Source organism: Trachinotus anak, unplaced genomic scaffold (genome assembly GCF_046630095.1).
Source record: "Trachinotus anak isolate AG129_WGS33_773 ecotype Australia unplaced genomic scaffold, CSIRO_AGI_Tana_v1 ptg000014l, whole genome shotgun sequence".
Classification (NCBI taxonomy): Eukaryota; Metazoa; Chordata; class Actinopteri; order Carangiformes; family Carangidae; genus Trachinotus; species Trachinotus anak.
The window spans coordinates 2,158,569-2,180,612 of NW_027273865.1; the positions used below are offsets into that span (position 1 = coordinate 2,158,569).

The following is a 22,044-nucleotide window of genomic DNA, read 5'->3' on the forward strand; positions in this document are numbered from 1 at the left end:
GTGTTTCCCGTCTCACAGCTGACATCTGTCTGTTGTTGCTGTCCAAAAGATGACATTAAAAAATTGACATTATATAAAGTCCTGTGGTGTTTGGTTTGTAAATAAACCAAAAGTTGATAATAAAAACTTGTACAGTAAAAGAAGAAGACGTGTGTGGGTGTGATGTGTGTGCACGTATCCACGTATGCCATGAAAATAAGCTAAATCATCAGTATTTTGTGCCTCCTATCCAACACAATGAATATTGTGCAGTGTAATGACCATTGCAGCCTCTAGGGGACACTGGTAGGAGCCTTAGACATATTAATTGTAAAGTGCCAACTTCTAATGATACTACTGTGTATTACCATTACACATGCAGCATGTACCACCCAGTGTCAATTCTGTTCTCCATCTCGATCCTCACATCATCTCTGTACTTAAAATGAATTTAAACTTGACCCCAAAGCCTCCCTCTGCAGACTGTAATGTCATCTAATGATAGCAGCTGTAGCCTAAATGTCAGTCTCAGTCACTTCAATGCCGTCAGAACTTTACCTAACTCCTCACATTTTCAAATCTACTGATGTTTCATCTAATCATAAAGAGAGAAGCCTCTCAGCCCAGCACGTGTAGGTGTGGATACTCTATATTTAGCAGCTGGTGTCTCTATGTTATAATCCTGACATGTAATCCATCTGTTCTTCCTCTTTCCACGTCTTTGACCTCAACTGTAATGCAATGAGAGACAAATCTAAAGATGACTGACAGCTCTGATATTCTCATTATCCTGTCATGTTCTCTGTGTGCTGCTCAGAGCCGTTTCCAGTGTGATGCAGAAGCTCCAGGTTAGTCTGGATATCAGTGCTGTTTATCACCCTCACACACCATCGGACCGGACACGAGCACCCCTCTGTGTCCATTCAAACCTCTTTAAATGACAAAGCCTTAGTTTTCTTCAGGTTTGTGTGTGTGTGTGTGTGTGTGTGTGTGTGTGTGTGTGTGTGTGTGTGTGTGTGTGTGTGTGTGTGTGTGTGTGTGTGCATGTATGTGCAGCTACTGTACACTGGCATTACGGCTGTAATAACATAATCCCAGAGATTTGGCCCAACGGCAAGACAGTATGCTGCCGATTTCAACTGACAGTAGGGAATTATCGTCACCACACATTTCACAGACGGCTAGACATGTGTTACTATTGCTGCTGGGAGACTCAACATGTGGCCCGTGGACCCAATGGGGGACACTGACAGTGACAAGTTCAGTGAAGACTGAAGTTTAGAAGTCAGGACATTTATAGTAGAACTTCACACAGACCATCAGGTCTATTTTACCTTTTTTCATCCATTAAGATGAGCCAATACATAAGGGAGGCTCAGATCCTCTCTTCTGATTGGCTGACTGACCTGTTGTTACTAGAGCTCCAGAGAGGAGCCTGAGAGAGGAGATGTAAAACTACACTGAGATGGTTTTTGGTTCTTAAAACCACAGATATATCAACACTTCAAATAAAACACAGGAGAAGAGTCAAATATGGGACCTTTAACTAAAAAACACACTTGAAGTATTAAAAGGGAATCAATGCAGATAAACGATCTCAGAGTTATATTATTATGTTATATTATGAGATTATTATTGCTAATGCAACATGTAAGCAGCATTTCACTGTTGTACTTGGTTGAGAAAGGGTTCATTTAATTTTGTCTACTGCTGTGTAGCTTAATCTACTGTAATACATCATATTTTATAAAGAGTTGAATCTTTTATATGGAAAACCTAATTAGTAAAGTAGCTCTAGTTGTCAGACAGAGGTAGTGGAGTAAAAGGTGCATTGTACTTCTGAAATGTAGTGAAGTACTAAGTACCAAAATACTCAATTAAAGTGCACATACCTCAAATTTCTACTGAGTGAATACTCTGACCTCTCTATCACCTCTCCCCCAGTCCTCCTGACGTGCTCACATTTTGATTTTACATCCAATGTCTTGCAGTTTCCTTTGTACATTTTCAAGGTGTGTCAGCAGCTCACATTCAGATCTGCTTACACTGAAGTGAACAAGTTCAGTGTTTAGCTCAAGGACACGTTGACAGGATGCTCCCCCCGCTGAGCACCAGACATGATCTCAGTAATGATGCTTTGGCTCTTGTATCACCCAGGATCTGTGAGCCAGAGCAGCAAACACAGAAACATTTGTGCACAGCAGGCATCCTCGGCAGAAATGACAGCCCACATTTACCTTTTCTATTTCAATTCTTCCTTAAAAACCAACCAGTGCCGGCACTAGTTAAAATGACTCTACACCTGCTGTCCTATACACTGCTTCACTTTTTGACGACATAAAGAGTCCAGGTTCCTGAAACTCGGATGGTTTCAGGAAACTTAAAAGCTCAAGGTTCCTTTCTAATCCTTTTAGTTTATCTGAAAAATAACTGTGTTTCACGTTGGAGATACAACTCAACTGAGGGACTTCAGCCGTATGTGATAGTTGCCACCTTTGACCTTTGCAGAAGAATTTCATTCCAACAACTTGAACCCGTTGACAAAAGAAAAACAGTGTTACTTTGTGCAGCTGCAGTTCCCTGAATGGAAAACAAGAGAAGAAAAACGAGCATTTCTAGTCACAGGAGAGACAGACTGTGCAGTCAGGTGGTCGGGATGCTTCCAGATCTGAGTGGGTGTGAGATGGTTAACTGGATAAGAAAGGAGGAAAGACACAAGATTGTATTATTAAACTGCTGAATGATCTGACCTCTGCAGGCCTCCAAAAGTATTCACATGAAAAATCTGATGAAATCCCTCTTTGGTGGAACTGCACATAACCACAGGATCTGATTAAGGAGTCACAAAGAAAAAGGCTGGGAACCACAGATGCTAACACGACTCCAATAAAACAGAAAGCTTCACTGCAGTTGAAGTGATAGTTCAGGTTATCTGATGTGGAGCTGTATAAGGTGCTTATCCCTCGTCTGGTATCCTCATATAACCTCACCTGAACTACCACTTTAACAATGTTTTGACAGCAGACAGAAGTCTGACTGCAGACTCTACCTGCAGACAGACAACCATGCAGGTCATTCATCTGGTCATCCAACAACCAGATCTTTGATCGCTGTTGCAGCTGACCAGGTGTCTCCAAGCACCTAATACTATATAACATACATGTCTTGATATCAGGAGTGATGTTGTCACATATGTGACCTATAAGGGCAGATACTATCACATATATACATCCTCTGGATATAGAAGATACACGTTAATAACATATATGAAGTACCCATTGTAAAATTTGTATGTAACATATTTTAATGGTATAACATGTTGCCAACATATATGTTAATATTTAATTGATATAGGCAAGTTTATTAAAACAGTATATATATATATATATATATATATATATATATATATATATATATATATATATATATATTATCCACAATTTCCAGTTGAACTTCTTTAGCATGTTGCTCCAACATGGACTCCAATGACTGGTAAAGTCCAAGGACCTTCTTTATGGAAAGATCATTGGGAAACAGATCATTCAGTTGATCATCATTCCTCTCATTTGTGCCACTAACTGGCAAACAAGAGCCTTTGGAAAAACAGGCAGCGAGCACACAAATAAATATCAACATATTCTAAGGGATGGATCTATATTCTTGTAATATACTGTATGTCTACAATATTAGCACACATAAATACTGGAAGAGCAAAATATATATGTCAGTATATAAAATTGTGCCAATTTCAAATTTCACAGATATTTTTTACATGTCTGCTTTAATTTTATACAGAACCAGTCAAAAGTTTGAACACAGCATCCAAACTTTTGACTGGTTCTGTGGATGTCATATATAGAAATTCAGTACATGTACATATATAATATTTGCATATGGGACGACCCTGCAGACATTTCCAGTGCTGATTTCCCATCACTGAGACAAAGGGGCCCTGAGCAGAACATGAAGAAAAACCCCAGACCAAATACACACAAAATATGAAGCCAAGGTTGTCCACATACTTTTGGACATATAGGGTGTCTTTTTTTTCTCAGCTACAACTTAAATTTCAGTGATATTTTCTAAATGTACTCAACTATGTTGTGACTACATGGTGAGGGGGCTTTATGTGAATGTGTGAAATGTAAACATGGTGTTCCAGCAGTGGCGTGGCTGGCATATGGACGTCCCCGCCTGTCCACATGAAACACCAGCAGCCTGCTGCCAGATTATATCTACAGATCTACTCTAATACAAAGAAATCTCATATTATTCCGCCCATTACGTAAAAGGATGAGATTATCGATACGCAGATTAATGGGCACCCAATGGTGACCCAGCATATTGGCCCGCCCTGCCCCATCCCTCCACCCTCCACCCGCCTGTTTGCATGCAGCACTTCAATCATCCAGATAAAAATAGAAAACCCCACAATGACTTGCAGTTTAGTTGTTAGATTTTAGTCTTTATTGTACTATTTTTTTTCTCGACAATTTGCTAGCGGACATGTGAAAACTTGGACCAACAAAACATCATCATTATTATTATTATTTTTTAATTACAGCATATCATCAGACTGCAGTAACAGTGAGAAGACGTGTTTTTAAAAAATAAAACAAGAAAGAAAAAGAGAATCCAAACCAAACAGGAAAAAGAAAAAGAAAAACATTTTGACTTTAATATTCGATGGTGGTTTTTCTTTTTTTTTTAATTCATGTACACAATATAACAGTCTAAAAACATTAAACACACAGAGCTGAAGACATTGCAGTGTTGGTTGGGAAGTGGCAGTCCTCAGGGCAGTTTATATACTGTAGCAACATGGTCCTGCTGTACTGTCAAATATCTAGTGGGATGGATGGAAAGAGGGGGGCGACAGGGAGTTGGGGGGGGCGACTACAAACCAAAATGGCCGTCAATATAAAACTAACAGTCCTTTTTTTTCTTTTTTGTTCTTTAAATCCACCAATCAGGAGTCGGTAGAGACAGAGAGCAGAGTTTAAGTAGTTCAACGAGGAGTAAAGTAGGGCGGCAGGGGAGGTGGGGGTGGGGGGTGGGGTGGGGGGGTGGGGGGTGGAATGTCTCGATTTTCATTTTTTACATTTCTGCATTTTTCTTTTCTCTCGTAGACAATATAAAATCTCACAGACAAGCAAAGAGAAAATCAAAATAAAAACACTTGGATGAACATGTTTGTATGTATGTATGCATGTATCGGACGGAGGGGACAGGGAGATGGAGGGATGGATGGATGGATGGATGGGGGGACGAAAAGAAGGGCTTGAATTATTGCTTTCTGAGTAATTATTATTTTTCACTTCTCATCTACATGAATTGCATCTCTCTCATTCTCTCAACTTCTCTCTCTCTCTCTTTCTCACCGTGGTGATCTGTTAACACGTGATTACTCCGTTTACTCGGGAGGAAGGAGGAGGGATGAAGGGAGAGGGTTAGGAGGAGGAGGAAGGGGAGGAAGGAGGAGGAGGAGTTGAGGGGGAGCGGAGGGGGTTGGGGGGGTGGGGTGGGGTGGGGTGGGGTAGTGGGGCTCAGAGCTCCTTGCTCAGCGAATCCCGGGCAGTTCTAATCCTCTTTGTGTGGCCTCACACGTTTCCCGCCTTTTTGTCTGGTAAATGATAACAGAAGAGATTGAAAAAATGTATTAAAAAATAGGTCTTGGAAAAAGGATAATAATAATAATAATAAACAGTCATATAAAAAGGGTTACATGTCGTATGTGTGTTTAGTAGTTTAGTACAGATGTTGGTCTCTAATGCTGAGTTAGTTTAAGTTAATTTCTGTGTTAAGGACGTACAGAAAGCAAACAACAACAACACAACAGTTTCATGAGAAAACTATCACAAAGTGTCATCACATTGTGGCGGATCATCATCACATGATAAACAACAGGAAGACGTACAGTCTGTCGGTCTCTCTGCTTGTCTGTCTTTTTTATCCTCTACCTGTATTTGTGCCCATTTTTTGGTTTGTCTTTTCTTTTTGCTGTCCTTTTGTGCTCAGAGCTCACAGACTCTTCACCTTAAAGAAAAGATTTTCCCCTAAAATCAAATATATAATAACTTAACTGTCCCCTTGTGTGTTTGTCTGTCTGTATAGAATCTGTATTTCTCTTTGTTTCATCCCAGAGAGAGTAGAGAAAACAGAGAGGGGGTGGGGGGGCTAGTTAATCTGGCTTGTTGAAGGGGCTCCATGACACTTTGATTTTGCCCACTAATCCTTTCATGGACTCAACTCTATTGATGTCAGCCAAACCAGCTTTTCTCTTCCACAGCAAACAGAGACCTAACTATCTAAGCTGCAGCTAGTTACAGCTAGTTACAGCTAGTTACAGCTAGCAGTCAGCTGTCTGTGCGGTGCGGTGGCTGGAGGACTGAGGAGCGAGGCCAAAACAAAAAGGTTGTGGATCTGCAATGAAGCTTTTGGTGGTTTTCTTCCTTCTTGTGTTCGTGAAATTACTGTATGTTCTGTTCACACAAATGACTCCATGCGAGGAACCTACATGATAAAAACTCAACTTTTTCCTTTGTGTGATGGAATGGAAGAAAACCTGCTCATAATAAAAAAAAAAAAGAATAAGTAGTTGGTTTTTTATCAGTTGTCGTTTGCACCAGTTTAAAGGTGTGAAAGCTGAGCACACTGTGTATTTGACTTCCCATGGAAAACCTAATGCATTTCCATGGTAATAAGTTTAATCTTGTAAAACGTTCCTGAGATGATCATCATGTTGGTGTCACTGCAGACTGGGCTCATTCTGCACTGACGTGGAAGACGACAAGAAAAGAAAGACGAGTTTCCCGGTCCATTCAAAAATGATAATCTGCTAGCGTAGCAGAAGCAACAATTCACAGTGAACTATTTCTGTAACGGCTTTCGGTGCTGGGTGGAAGACTTTCCTGGTATGTGGGCCTATTGGCTATACTTTCTGACCTTCTGCGGGAGTACCGCAGGGCTGCGTATGTTAAGAAAGTCAGACTTAGAGCTTTTGCCAAGTTTGACTGACAACACCGGCATTGAGGCCACACAACCATGCACCATGTGTCTACACAGGAGCCATGTTTTCAGTCATCCATCCCATCCACACCTGACAGGAGAGGCAGCCTACACCAGCCACGTACCTGTTCATGTTTCACTCGTGTCCTCACTACCTGAAGCATCTTTTTAAGCTTTACATCTTTTTTTCTTCTGCTTTACAGACACAGCCACAGAGCCGTATGTGTCTGGTTCTAAGGGCTGCCAAAATGCAGGTGACCTGCACGATGTTGTTTTCAGTCTGAATGTTCACTAAATGTATGTCAAGGTGTTAAAAAAGCAGAGGACGCCTATTTCACACCTGGAGCTTTTTGTGCTTTTCCTATGGCAGCCCTGAGGACATCTTCATCAATATGCTGCAAATTTTCACAACACAGTGGAAGCATTTTCAGGGGACACTACAAAGTAATGAACCTAAATGGGACGCACTTGTTTAATGCTTTGTGAACGACAAACGTGCATGGATGTAGTATAATACATCAACGTAAGTGTGTCCCAGCCAGATTTTGAAACTGAACCTTAAAATGAGCTGTCAGGACTTCTGTAACTTTGTGATGTCACAACAAAGCAGTCACCGCCCTCAGCCATGCCCCAAACCCCGCCCACCTGGACCCACCATCCAACCTCACAGGATCTGGTTTCTCTGATCATTTGGTTTCTCTCACACTGACTGTGTGTTCGTTACTTGTCTGCTACTGCCCGCTCTATCTTTCTACACAAAGTTTGCAGCCTATTTCTTTTCATTCTAAATTAATTTCTGATTTATTCTTGACGGAAAATGTCACTAAAATGCCACTGTCTCCACATGCAGCTGTTTAGAAATTTATATGTATTTTTTCATGTCTGTAACATATTCAAATTCAGCCTAGACATAGACAACTTGTCTATGTCAAGTCTCAGTTTTGTGTAATATTGCTGGTATGATGTCAATATGATTGTCAACAGGTCTTTTCTGTCTATTGTTGCTGGGATGTGCATTACGTGTGAAAAATAGGCAAGACGCTGAAAATCAACATCACGCATTCCGCAAGGCATGAGGAAAAGTGTAAAATTAGGGACCTTGAAGAGCATCTCATTTAGTAAAGGATATCAGCTGGTATATTTGATGTGCTTGTACTGGATGTTATTTTCAATAAAAAGCAGTTGCTGGTGTGTCCTCCTGACAATGCAATAAACTTGGCACGGTTTCAGGCCTCAGAGTGCCAAACACTGGGTGTTAAACTGAGTTCAATTTTAGAAAAAGAGTTTGCGCTTCAAAGAGGCTTCCAGTGAATCGCATGGCAGCAGCAGGAGCATTGACGCTCTCCACAAGCATCTGCTAGTGCTGTGTGAGATCAAAGCCAAGCGGTTGCTGGACACTGAGCCTCACATAGCACTTGAATGGAGGAGGAGGCTGGGACTGATAAATAATGGAGGCGAGAACAGAGCACCTTCTGGTTCACAGGCACTTCATGCCCAGTGTCTGGCAGCTCCGAGCGGCGCCCAGGTGGAGACGTGTGAGATGCTAAGGACGAGATGTGAAGCGGTGGCGGACGAGAACGAGTATACTCAGCTGACCTCGTCATGTCTGCGGTTCAAAATGGACCAAAACTGCAGCAAATAAAAGCTCAAACCAGAGGTGTTATTTCCACAGCGGTGTTAACGGGCTGCTGGGGGCTGTAGTCACAGGCTGTAACATGGAGCAGCTAATCTGATATTTATATTTGTATACAAGTTCATGAACAGTCAGCGTCCAACCGTAGCTGCACTGGGACTCTGTGCTCACCACCTGAGTCCTTGCTATGGTTTTGTTTTTTACCTGTTCATGAACTTGACATTACAGTGAAAAAAGCAGACAGTCAATAAAAGAAGGATGCATCTCTCTCTCTCTCTCTCTCTCTCTCTCTTCAGATACTCAGATACTCACAGGTTATTTACAGGTGAACAAACATTATTTAACAGTTACACTACATTTCTATTAAAGGGCTTTATGAGCGGTTGACGTGCCTGTGTATGTGTGGTTCTGCAGTGGCTTCACTGTAACGTGTGCTTGAATGCCTACATGTGCTAACCAGCCTGTGCTAATATGTGTCATTTTAAATTTGGCATGTTCAAGGGTATTTCCATGTACATGTGTTGACCTGTGCATAAACGTGTGTCTGTTTGTGTTTTCAAATGTGTGTGTCCGTGTTTAATATCTAACGTCGGCATCATGACAACCATTCAAACCGTTGTCGACAAACAGCTCCCTCTCTAATTGGTTGGTTGCTGCTGACATCACGTTCTGAACGATGGCCACCGCTGCCTCGCGCAGATCCCGCTTCCTCACCTCCTCCTCCTCATCATCTTCCTCCTCCTCCCCCACCCTTGCTCCCTGTGCACATGACTGTGCACCATCATGACAACCTCCATTTTGTGGAGACTCTGCCTCCCCTCCCTCCTCCTCCTCCTCCCGCTCCTCCCTGCTAATGGCTAATGCTAGCTCAGGCTGTTGACAGCTGGCTTTCGTTTCTTTACTGGTATCGTTTGTTAGTGCTGGTACTCGATGTTGTTGTCTGTTGTTAGTATCTCCTTCTTTGCTGCTGCTGCTGCTGTTTTGTGGCTTGTCAGAGTCCTGGTCGGCGTGCTCTAACTCACCGCTGTTCACAGCCACCGTGGCGTTGATGATCTTGGCGTTGGCCTCCTCTTTTACTCCCCCTGTCTCCTTGCTCTTCTTCACGGGGCTGCTCCCCGTCGTCTTCTCCTCCTCCTGGTGATTGTGTGTGGCGTTCTCCTCTGCCACACCATTGGAGCAGCCATTCTCCCCGTTGGTCACCGGAGCCTCAGCTGGCGTCTTCTCCACCTCCTTGACGGCCTCTTCTCCGCTCTCCTCTGCCGGCGTTTTCTCAGATGCAGCTGCATCTTTGTCATTGGTCTCCTCGGTTGCAGTGGCAGCTTCATTGTCAGCACCTCCTTCCTCTGCTGCTTCTCCTCCCTCTCCTCCCTTTCCTCCCTCTCCTCCCTCTGCAGCCTCCTCCTCCTCCTTGGCGCCCTCACCCAGGTCCACACTGGTGGACTTGCCCTTGCGCAGGATGAAGTTCTTCAGGGAAACTGCACGGCCAAAATGCGAGCGCTTGGCCTTGGCCGACTTGCCATCTTTGCCGTCTTTGCCCTCCTCTGCTGCTCCTTCCTCACCTAGACCCAAGAAGAGAGTTCATGGTTAAAGCTTCTCTGTGAATGATCAGATTTTCATTGATTAGCTCTGGAGTATCTGGAGTATCTGCACTTCCCTCCTGCAGAATGACTGATCACAAAGGATTAAAATAAATTCATTCATTCATACAGTGTTTTTGATTTTCACAAGCACAAAATTTAAGATAGCTATATTTAATGCTGGCTTGATTAATCATTGACAACTAGGTGGAACTCCAGGTGGAAGTCTGAATTAAACCATTTGCAATGCAGAGACTATATATTTTCATCTGCTTTGAAGCCACTCTGGTGCACAGTCACCATCTCATTTGTGTTTTCTCTTCACATTCCTGTGTGCGTAGAGTGTAGAGTAATCTGCTCTGAATCTGGGTATTCTCCATTGAAAACCAGTAGGATGGAGCCTCATATTTGTTCTGTTTTGGGTTCTGTGTTTTTGTACCATTTTCTTCATGCAGCCAGGAGCAGAAAGTAACCTAAATTTAGTTTTCACTGTTGACTGAAGCTACAGTGTGATTTGAATTTCACATCAGACGTTGAATATTTCATTTGGGAGGATGTTCAATTACATTACCTCCTCCAGAGTTAGCAAGCCACTGACTTCTGTCTGCACTCCCTGGACAGGGAGCAAACATGCTGTCAGAGTCTGAGCCTGAGTTTTATAACGGCGTCCATGTAGAAGCACTGTCACACCGAACAACAAGCTTCCTTTGTTACACAAATGGATGTCTGTTGATTTCAAACTTCTGAACAGCTTCTTAAAACAATCATTGCTACCATGAGATAAAAAAAAGTCTTCAGGGATAAAAACTGGAAGGGATGGATACTAAAGTACCTGTAGAGCACTGTCCCCCAACTTCACGAGAAAAATGAGGGATGATTGATCGGGCAGGAAAGAAGATAAAGCAAAGCTCTGCCACTCAAATCTGGAGCCATTTTTTCGAGTTATTTTGTCTAACATTTGCACTTTTTGCAACATGTTGCAACATCATTTGACCTCCTTGGGCTTCAAACAGTCATTTAAATAAAACCATCTGAGAAATGTAAAGAGGATGACACTGATTTAGGGTCACAGTCCAAATTAGCTGGGTATCACTGAACTCCTTATACCTTAATCTCACCATTTAAAACAACACCTGGAAATTAATTTCTTGTCAAATGTCAAATTTACCTCAACGATAATGAAAGGTTTGAGGTGAGACGAGGATCTGGATTTAAACCTCATCATTATAACTTAAGCGTAATTGGGACAAACCTGCTGAATGTTTGATTCAGTGGTTTATTGGTTAGACTTGTATATATGTGTCATCTCACCTGAGGTGGCAGCTGCAGTTGCGTCCTCCTCCCCACTGGGGGCGCACTCTGCGTTGGCCCGTTTGGACTTGGGGATAACGCGCTTCTTGAAAGAGGTCCAGATCTCGTTGGCGTGTTGTGTCACCGTTCCACCTCCTGCTGCCGCTGCCTTCTCCTCCTCGCCTCCCTCCGCCTTCTCCGCCTTCTCCTCGCCTCCCTCTGTCTTCTCCTTTTCCTCGTCTCCTTCTGTCTTAGCCTCCTCTCCCCCCTCCTCTCCTCCTGCTGCTGCCTCCTCTGGCTTTGCGTTGTCAGCAGAGTCTTTGTCGGAGCTCTTGGCCTTGCCGCTAATACCAACCATGGACGGGTCCCTCTTCAGGCCCTGGAAGGTCCAGGAGCGTTTCAGCTTCCACCTCTTCTGCCCTGACTCCTTGGAGTCTAGCGTGGAGGAGTCCCCACCGCCTCCTTCTCCTCCCTCCGCTCCCTCCTCCTTCCCGTCCTCTCCTCCTCCTCCTCCACTCTTCTTGTGCGCCTTCTGCGCCATAAGCTTCTTGAAGGAGTGCCAGCGCTTCATGTGCTTGGTGGTGGCCGAGGAGCATGAGGCTTTCTGTTCTCCCTCTGCGCCTCCCTCCACTCCTCCTGCTGCTCCCCCCTCCTCTATGGTGGAGTCTGCAGTGGTGTTAAGTGCTTCAGGATCTTCCAGCCGGTCCAGGGACCTGGACCGGACTTTTATTTGTTTCTGGGGTTCTGCAGTGCCGTCCTTCTTCTCGGTGCTGCGATGGGAGAAGATCCTTGCCACGGGTTTCCTAATCAGATCTCGAACTGTGGATTTAGCCTCCCCTGGTTTGCCCTTCTCTGCTTTCTTCTCCTCTTCCTTCTCTCCATTTTCTGGAGCTTTCTCTATCGCTGCCTCTCCTTCTGCCCCTCCATCTGCTCCTCCTTCAGCTGCTGCAGCCTCCTCTCCTTTCTCTCCCTCTTTCTCTCCTCCCTCAGTTGCGTTCTCCTCTCCTCCTGCACCTGTGATCTGCTCTTTCTTCTTCCGTCCTCCCATCACCTTCCCCAGGCCGCTCTTGTTGAGGAACGAGTCCAGGAATGAGGTCTTGGGCTCAGCAGAGGAGGCATTTTCGGAGCTCTGAGGAGGTGCTACCTCCCCGCTTGCTGCTTCTCCTCCCTCTTCAGTTCCTTCAGGCGCTGCCGCTGCCGCTGTGTCATTATTCACAGTCTCTTTGTTATCGACCACCTCGCTGTTGACAGCAGTGCCATCTTTATCGACAACCTCGCTGTTGACAGTCTCTGAATTTGCGTTGGCATTCTTAGCCGGTTGCTCCGCCTCTGTTGGCTTACTCTCGGGGGTTTTCCCATCTTCCTGGACCACTGGTGCAGCGCTGGCCTCCGTCGCCGCCATTTTAGAAAGGGAAAACAAACAATAACAACAAAAAAAGTATTCCTTCCTTCCTTCCTTCCTTCCTGGACCTTCTTCCCTCCTCTTCCTCTCTCTCTCTGGTGTTTCGTTCCTCCCGCTGTGGTGGTGCTCTCAGGTCATGGAGAGCAGGGTGGAGAACAGTGGCAAGGAGAAAAGATACTCAGCATCCTACTAGTCCTCCAAACTCCTGTAGAGAAGAGAGAGACAGGGCGAGAGGGTGGCAGGGGTGAGGAAAGAGGGATGAGAAAACGGGCAGAGGGAGAGAGAGAGCACAGATGGTTGATAGTCTGAATCAACACCACAGACACTCAATTAGTCTGGTGTAGACTGTGCATTGAATTGCGAATGAAGTGTAACATAATAGAGAATCTCAGTGGGAAATGCGATGCAATTAAGATGTTTCCTAATCAGTCACACTTCCAATATTCACACCCTGTGTGATTTGATGTGGGACACACACGCCTCCTTTTCTTTTTAATTGAAATGGCAGAAGCTGGAGGTTTCAGGAGATGCAAAACATGCAGCAATAAGAAGGCCTGGGATCCTTAAAACTACTCAGTGTGTCAGTAGTTGGCTGTTTCAAAAGCAGATATTGACAGCTGTCCAGATATTTAAAATCATTTTCTGTTTGACAGTCTCATCCAGCTCGCTCAGGCATGTTATTTAAGGAACGTGGTGATGCATGTTGAATGTTGTATCCAAATGCCAGAAATTCAAGGTAAAGACTATAAACTCCACTGAAACAACACCAGGTTAAAACCTAGTATATGTCTGGACCGCCTGTGGTCCATGTGCGAAACTGGACGTGTTTGGAAACTGTTGGAGCTGCTGTAAACAGCTGACATCATTGCATCGTATTTCATCGTCATTCAGCCTAGTGTCAGCTGGTCTCAGCTCTTTATCTGTTTGTCACCTTCTCTCAGTGCTCACATATACAGTATTTTAATACAGCTGAAGGAGCATGGAGCTGATCTTCATAGAAATCTCATGATTTTATAACCTAGAGCTTTGTTCCTGTGTAAGTGGGACAGTGTTTCTTATTTGTTTACTTATGAATCAAAGATGTCGGGTCGTTCTGAACCGCTTTAACCCTGGTGGTTCTCTTCTTTGATAAAAAGTTAAAGTTTGTCCAAAACGTCTCTAGATTTGTGGTTGGTGCTCTTCTGAAAAAGGTCTCTACATCTGCAAATGCACTAAGTTGTGAACACTGTCAACGCCCCCTAATAGAAACTATTGAAGTGCCAGTTCATTTGAAAGAGGAACAGCCAGTGGGGAAACTCCAGCAATCAGCCGGCCAACCAAGTCAGTCAGTCAGTCAGTCAGTCAGTCAGTCAACCAGTCAGTCAGTCCATCAGTCAGTCCATCAGTCAGCCAGTCAGTCCATCAGTCAGTCGGTCAGTCTGTCTGTCTGTCGGTCAGTCAGTCAGTCTATCCGTCCATCCGTCCGTCCGTCCGTCCGTCCGTCCGTCCGTCAGTCAGTCAGTCAGTCAGTCATTCAGTCAGTCATGGACATGGTTATAGGGCTGACCCCGCAGCTAGTGAAGGTGAACCTCTGAAAACACTGAATCCTACATTTCCCATAAGGAATACGTTTGTAAGCTTTTGTTAAAAATGTGTCAGTCTCCAATGCTGGGAAAACCGTGATGACATCACTGTGACATCATCAATGTTATTTTTTCAGAATTGACAAAGATCCTCCAGAGCCACAGAGGACATCACACAGTTGTTTTCACAGGCTGAGTGGTAGCCTGCTCTTTTCCCCCTCTGCACCAACACAAACCTCGTGCTGGTTCTGGGGTGGTGCTTGTGCCAGTTTAGAGCTGGCTTCACCTGCGAACCTTTTAAGAACTGGTTTGCTTTTCTGTAGTGACTAGAGAGCTACTATAGAGCCACATCATTACATCACTGTATACATCTATATGCCAAGTCCAACAACAACAACAACAACAGCAGACTACATCATCTCTTTACAAGTGTTTTGCTTTGATTTCACATCCATAGAGAAGCTCTGATTTTTCTTTGTCTGGATAGGGCAGACTAGACGCTACACTAGCTCTGTTTTTTTAAAAGCAGCAGTAACAATCTTCTAGTTGGTCTTCTTGGCCATGATAATCCTATCCCCACCCCCTGACGTAATGGTTCTTGGTTCTAGACAAACAAAGCCGCTCTTGAGGAAAGAACTGGTTCTTTAGCTGCCGAAACGCAAGAACTGATTGACAGCATCGATGGGTTTGAACCTTGAACCGTGTTTGGGAGAAAATGATGCATTTGTTGGGGACTATTTCACATTTGGTGCTTCAGTGAGTATTTTTGGCAGCAGGATGGTGTGTGTGGGATTGAGTATAATAATAAGCAGTGTCCGTGTTCAATGTTATGAGGGAACATGTCAACCAGTGCAATAGTGTGGCTCATTGATAAGTTTTAATAGTTTTTGGACACAGTGGAGCTCTATGGCTCAGAGGAATCAGTATGTGTAGGAACAGCTTGTTGGTGTGGGTCCGCACATGGACTTTGTTTTCATAAGGAGAAATATGGAATAACACCAGACTTGTGCTTGGTTGTAACACCTGTAGAGAATTTAATGAATGAATCAGCAGATCAATGAATCACACGCTGTGAGTCACACACTGATGAGGAGTAGCCGACTTTCAGCAGAGAGAAACAGTGGAGAGTCCGGGCGTTTAGTGAACACACTCTCAGAGGAGAAGGTGCAAGAGTGAGTCAGACTGAAGGAGACAGAGAGACGCAGACAGAGGCACTCAGGTGGAGAGACAACCACACAGGGGAGATGAGAGGGGCGAGCGAGGCAGCAAAGCACATTCAGATAGGCAGAGAGAGCGAGGTGTAAACACATACATCACATGCTCCAGATAATCTCACTACGTTTGTTGCCACAACTGACTGACTGACTGACCAACTGGATGACTTGCTGGTTGACTGGCTGCCATATTGGCTCGCTGCAGTGCCTGGGAGACAGGATGGCTGACTGACTTACTGACTGACTGGGTGACTTACTCCTATTATCTCTTGACAGCTGACAAGCTTGGTGTCTGGCTGATTTACTGATTGTTTCACTGACAGACTGACGGGCTGGTTAGTATACTCAGTGACTTTGTTAACAGCACGGCCCTGTCGTGACAGACAAACAGTGTGTGAATGAAGTGCAAAGTATTTTTTATGAGACTGTTGGGGGAGTTCAGATTCCAGACTCTACTCAGAGGGTTCTGGTAAAACAAAAAAAAAAGGGTCCATCAACAAAGTTGAATCTGGATCAAGTTTTGCTGCAAAGTAATAAAACATCATCCTGCAAGGCACTGCACCGGCCAATCAAATACACAGAGGCACAACTGTTAACATGATTGGTGGATAGAAAGGTCATGGCCATGATAGTTTTCCCGAGCTGCACAATCCTGTACCAATGCATGTATTCTTTAAACCAGTGAAGTCCTGTCCTAACCCCCAGGGGTCCTTGAGAGGGTTTCTTTGGGTTCCCAAAAAAATGGGGAGTAATTTATTTTCACTATATTTTCATCTGTAAGTAGCACAATGACAGAGAGTTTGACTGTTTTGGTCAAACACTTTCTGTAATAAAACATCTGAAAGCAAAAATCTTATCAGATGAGGGTCTGTGGTCTAATTTGTGTCAGTTTAGGGTCCTTGATGGGAAAAATTCTGAGGACCACTGATTTAAACACAGGGTTGTTTTTGGTCCGGATGTATGTTGCTGTTTACGTGGCTGGCTGATTGGTGAGCTAATGTGAGGCAAAGTCGGATTCTCTGCTACAAGGAGGCACCGAATGTTTCAGCAGTTTGTTGTTGAACAGAAACATGTTTAATAAACTTTATCACCTACAAACTGCAACATGTGATCACTCTTACCTGCTGTTTTGTCACATTTTATTGGTTCCTTGCTAATATGGTTAAAAGCAGTGACCTAAAGAAATGGCTAATGCTTTGGCTGACAGGTTTACTGAGTGGTGATGTTGCTGTCAGGCTCCTGACCACATGGAGTTTCCTCCCACCTCACCATTGCACTTACTCTCTTGTTTACTACTCTGAGCTTTAAATCGCTGGTAGCCTGTTAGCTCTGACGGCTCAGCTCCTTTACTCTGCCTTCTAGTAGCCTAAAGATAGAAACGGATGTCTCCACCTAACACACAGGAGCAGCTACACACGTTTATCATCAGTGTTAGAATCAAAGTGTTGTTCAGCAGGTGCAGAAAACGTGCATCTCAGTGACTGTGCAAAGGCTGGTAGCTAAACTGTGCACAACACGCGCTTTTGGATTCCTGCAGTTTCTGTACATTAAATTTTTTTCTGCTGTAATTGAATAATTTATCCTCCACTGGACTTTGGACTGGACTCTGTGGTTCCACATACTCAACTAATGAGTTTGTGTTTGCAGTCTCAACAGATGATCAACAGCTTTCACTGGGGCAGCGATACGCTTGCTCAGACCATTTGGAAAGTCGCTTTAGCAGCTGAGTTTGGACAGAGATTACGGAGCTCTGGATCTAATATTCTGCTCATCAATAATTCAATCAATCTGATGTTAATCAACTGTTCCAGTTCTGTTCTGCTCTGGTTCATATCAATCCAACAATATCTGCTCTCGTCTTTTCTTTGCTGTGTTATTTGTCTGAAACTATGTGAAAGTTGTAAAAGTCTTTAAAATGCAGTCATTAGTCGGGACACATCGAATTGTTTGTTTCCGGGGCTCTGACCTGTTTCAAAGTGTGACTTCGCTCTGATTCAGCTGATGTGAAGTGTCTGAAGTGTTCACTGTCATTACATCAAGTCATGAGGGGGTAAAAATGTGAACAGACTTCAACCCTCAGTTTCCAGTTCTTCACCCACCCGAGTCAAACTCTCTGGAAGTCCACAGAGGGTCCACATGAGGCCCCTTCTGGACTTGTTGAATTGTGGTAGTGGGCAGCCCGAGTCCATTGCTGCACCAATATGCTCCAACCTGAGTGCTGGTCAGGTGTTCTCGCCCCCCACCCCCACCCCCACCCACCCACCCACACCTGTCCAACGTTTATAGTCATTAATCTAAGGATTAATCTAACAGTGATTCACTGAAGAAAAAAAGTCCTCAGCATAGTAGCTTTAAACAGGCGTTAAAATATGAATAAATGTGAGTTTGTTGCCACATGAGGCAGCGCTCCATTGTGGCTGCCTTTGTTTCAGTTTCTCTTTATTTTGGGTTGATTTTTTTCTTCTTCTTGGCGGGTGATTGCGCTGCTGCAGCAGCAGAGGAGCATTAGTGTGTTGGACGGTGGATTTGAGGCTGAAGCCCTGAGGTGTTGGAATGGCATCAGACAGAGGAGGACAACAAAATGGTGGGAGGGGTGGGAGGAAGAAGAAGGTGCTGAGGATGGACGGACGAGGAGGAGTGGTGCAGACATGAGCTGACTGTGAATCGTCTCTGTCTCTGCCGTTCGTTCTTCAGCTCTGTCTGTCTGTGTCACTGTCTGGTTTCTCCTCTCGTCTGGCTCCTTTCTGTTCATCTGTTTTCTTTTTCTTTCTCTCTCCATCTCTTTTTCTCTGTCTTGCTTTTCCTCTCGTCTGTTTTTCTCTGTTTCTTTATTTGCCTCGCTTACCTTTGTTTCTGTTTCGTTTGACGTCCCTTGTCTGGCTCTGCTTCCACCTGTCTCTCTGCCTCTTTCATTGTCCTTTATTCCTCTCACTCTTTCTTTCTTTTCTTGTCTGTCTGCTTCTTTTTGTCTTTTGCGTTGTCCTATGTTCTGCATTTATTGTCTTGCTCTAATTCCTGATCTGTCTATCTTTCTGTATATCTCTGTTTCTTCCTGTCCATCTGTCTGTCTGTCTGTCCGTCCATCCGTCTGTCTGACTCTCTTCAGCCCAAATCTCATCTCTTTTCCAGACTGAGCATCTGTTTCCTTCACCTCACTATGGAGTCAAATTTTAAAAAGAACAGACAAGGTCACACACCATGTCACCAACATAAAACAGGTTAAAAGATGCCAGAAGGTCCTCAGCCGATTTAAACTGTTGAAGGAGCTGCTCTTCTGTGGGTCAGTCACATTTACTGTGGCACAAACTGGATTTTCTCTCCCCTTGATAAATTCTACAGTTCCTTTTTGTATGAAATCTGGTTATAGAAAAAAAAACCTGTGGTTTTTGTATGATGTATGACCCATTTGGTGGTTGACCCCCTCATTCACTGGTGCAGCAGCAAAGGCTGCATCCACACCAACACATTTTCATTTTAAAACGAAAACCATCTCCGTCCAGACGAGTGTTCTAGCTCCGTAACACACATCACTTGACCATTCACATACACTGGGCACGTGTGTGCCAATGTAAACAGGAAGAAGATTGTCTACTCTGCAGTTGGTTAGTTGCAGAAAATAATATCAACAAGCAACAGCAAAGACAGTTGTAGAGTTCAAGTCCAGAACTGAACTGAACAACAGCTGCTGCAAAGACAACAAGGTCAGTAACACTTTCATTCATTAGCCATGTTGTTTCACCACTGGTAGTCCAGGCTGATGAGAGCCAAAGAGCTTTGGTGTCTGTGTCATTGTTTCCAAAAGTCTCAGTTTCTGTCTACACAGTTTTCAAACTAAAATGTCCCTAAAATGGGGATATTAGGCACATTTTACTTTAAAAACTCCAGAGTAGTGTGGATGCCAGGAGTAAACGTAGCAAAAGTGATGTGCCAGTGCAGATGGACTGTGACACAATAGTCCTTGTTTTCCCACAACAAACAAAGACAGCCACTGTCCAATCAGATCGTAACATGTAAACCACATGGTCAGTATGTGTACAACACAGCTTGAGTGAGAGACAAGAGACTGTCTGTCACTTTCCCCCCACCCTGACCATGTTCCTGTATGACACTGCACTTCCAAAGTTTAACACCTCACATACTCTACTTCCAAACAGGGACGACCACTTAGCAGCATATAAGCATCATTCTGGGAACAATGCCAGCCAGCATACGGGATGGCTGTGCTGTAAATGCAATACCTGGAAAACACACAAAGAAAACAGCACCTACAAGTAAGACACTGTCTGCAGCCAGACCAAGAGTTAACATTACAGCAGCTTCCATTTTGTGCTACTGGTGCTGCTGTCCTTTAGTTTCCTTCAGCTGGTGCAGGTTGGATGTGTCAAGGGGGGAAAAGCTGCGTCAGGTGGAGAATCTGTACCTCAATGAGCAACACATCTGAACCTCACAATCAGAGCTAATCTCTCCGCTACAGTCGAATATAATATATAAAACCTTGTCACTTCTCTTCACAGATTTACTCTGTTTATCTTAGTAAGTTGTTAAGTTTTGAGGGCAAACAGCTTCTGATGCAGAAAACTGTCATTAAGTGAGAGGCTCCTGGGTTTATTTCTAGCTGCATGTGTTTTCACTCTGTGATGACAATCTAATCCCCCCGGATGCCTGTTAATGCAGCTATAATGGGGGTCAATGGGGAAGTGGCAGAGTGGCCAATCATTGCTTCCCACTTCACACTGCGATAATAGCCTTCCTCTTCACACCTTCCTGCTATCAACGTGGACTCAAAATCCTCAGCCACTGCATTCACACACAAACGCACAGCTCAGGCTCCTCACTTTAACCCTTTGTGGTGCAGATTGAGTTTTTCGGGGCTGAGTATGGAGACTGGGAGGTGCAGCATTGTGTTCTCGCTGTGGGAAGGTGATAGAGTTTGGGCTGTTTGAAGGGTTAGAAACATTTTGCCTTAAGATCTTAGTAGACAGACCAGGTTTTACGCTGCTATGGTAGAAATCAGGGGGAAGTTACAACATTCCATCATTTCTGCTGATAAGTTATTTGTCTCAGTTTCTCATTTAATGGCTCACTGACTGATTTTGACTCCAATCATTCCTCAGATTTCTAATTTATGCTCTTGATATTTTGTTTGCATATCCTTCAGTTTCCTAATTTCTTTCCTCAATTTAAGAATGTCTACATTTGAAGTTGTAATTAGTGGCCTCCATTTGCTTTACTGCTCCCTTCCTCCTCTCCTGGACAAGAACGGTCAAATATATCACATGATATCGTGTGAACACAATCTGTATCAGGGACTGTGTGGATTATTAAAACCAGAGAGTGGTAAGAGGACACTGAACTCAAAAATGTCTGACTTTGGATGATTTACAAAGCGTTTTGTTTTCTCAGCAATACCAGCCAGGCAAGTAGGCTGTAGATTTCCAACGCTCTTTTTTGCATGAATCACTTCTTAATAAAATCTGATGCTGGGCTATTAAAGATGAGAGTGCAAAAGAAAGTGTACCTGTTATATACTGCAATCATTCTCTCTCTCCCTGCAAGAAGAAGAGGCTTTTCTGTAGTTCCTACTTTTTCCCCCGGGTCTCAGCTACTGATGCTGTCCCAATACTTTTTTTTTCTTTTACTGCAAACCAACTAACTCTTAATTAAGTTTTGGATCAAACTGAATAGCTGCCAGTGTTTCAAACTCTAACAGAACCCACAAACCGCATTTCCAGGAAAAAAACAAAAAAACAGCTGCATCAAACTGTCAATCACCCAGTTTGTCAGCGCGATGGTGACGCACAGCGCCTCCACGGTGACTGCACACACAGCGGCCAAACTTCCTGCTTTCTAAAATGATGTTTATTCAGTTTGGCATTTGCAAATTTTAAAACTTGGTGACAGAAAAATACAAAAGACCAGATCACATTTTTTTCAGGTTCTTACATTGCTGTACAACTTCTATATTACTGGGCCAAAAATTGATCCTGGTGAAGTGTTTTACTACCAAGGTCATCCTCATGCTTTCATTTAATTTAATTTGATTTAAGTGTGAGCACAGAAAAACACTGATTTGACAGGAAAGAAAGTGAAAGAAAGAATCACAATAATATACTTGAAGCTGACTTATAAATCATTTAAAACTATATCTGAAAAGGGCACTGGATGATTTGAGCCTTTTGAAGCCTTTGTTTTTAAGAAAGGGTTTATATGCTGTAGTGGTAATGACACAGAAAGAGCCTGAATGTATGGAAATACCACTGAAGGTGACATTTCAGGTGATGTATGGAGTTATACTTTTGAAATATGGAGTCATGAACACCAAGCGTCTGCAGCATTTTGTAATAAAAAACATCAGTCATGTTAAATGAAACCAGGCCTG

General features: G+C 43.7%; 1 protein-coding gene across 1 annotated transcript in view; it reads right to left on the bottom strand.

The window, feature by feature from the left end:
• Positions 1–4,423: 4,423 nt before the first annotated feature.
• LOC139632119 (dentin matrix acidic phosphoprotein 1) overlaps positions 4,424–22,044 on the bottom strand; it is a 35,730-nt gene continuing 18,109 nt past the window's right edge. The window contains exons 2-4 of the mRNA XM_071496889.1: positions 11,509–13,094; positions 9,643–10,179; positions 4,424–5,602 (exon numbers count right to left, since the gene is read on the bottom strand). Coding sequence (XP_071352990.1) covers positions 5,580–5,602; positions 9,643–10,179; positions 11,509–12,889 — 1,941 coding nt within the window. The 5' untranslated portion in view covers positions 12,890–13,094 and the 3' untranslated portion in view covers positions 4,424–5,579. The remainder of the gene's footprint in view (positions 5,603–9,642; positions 10,180–11,508; positions 13,095–22,044) is intronic.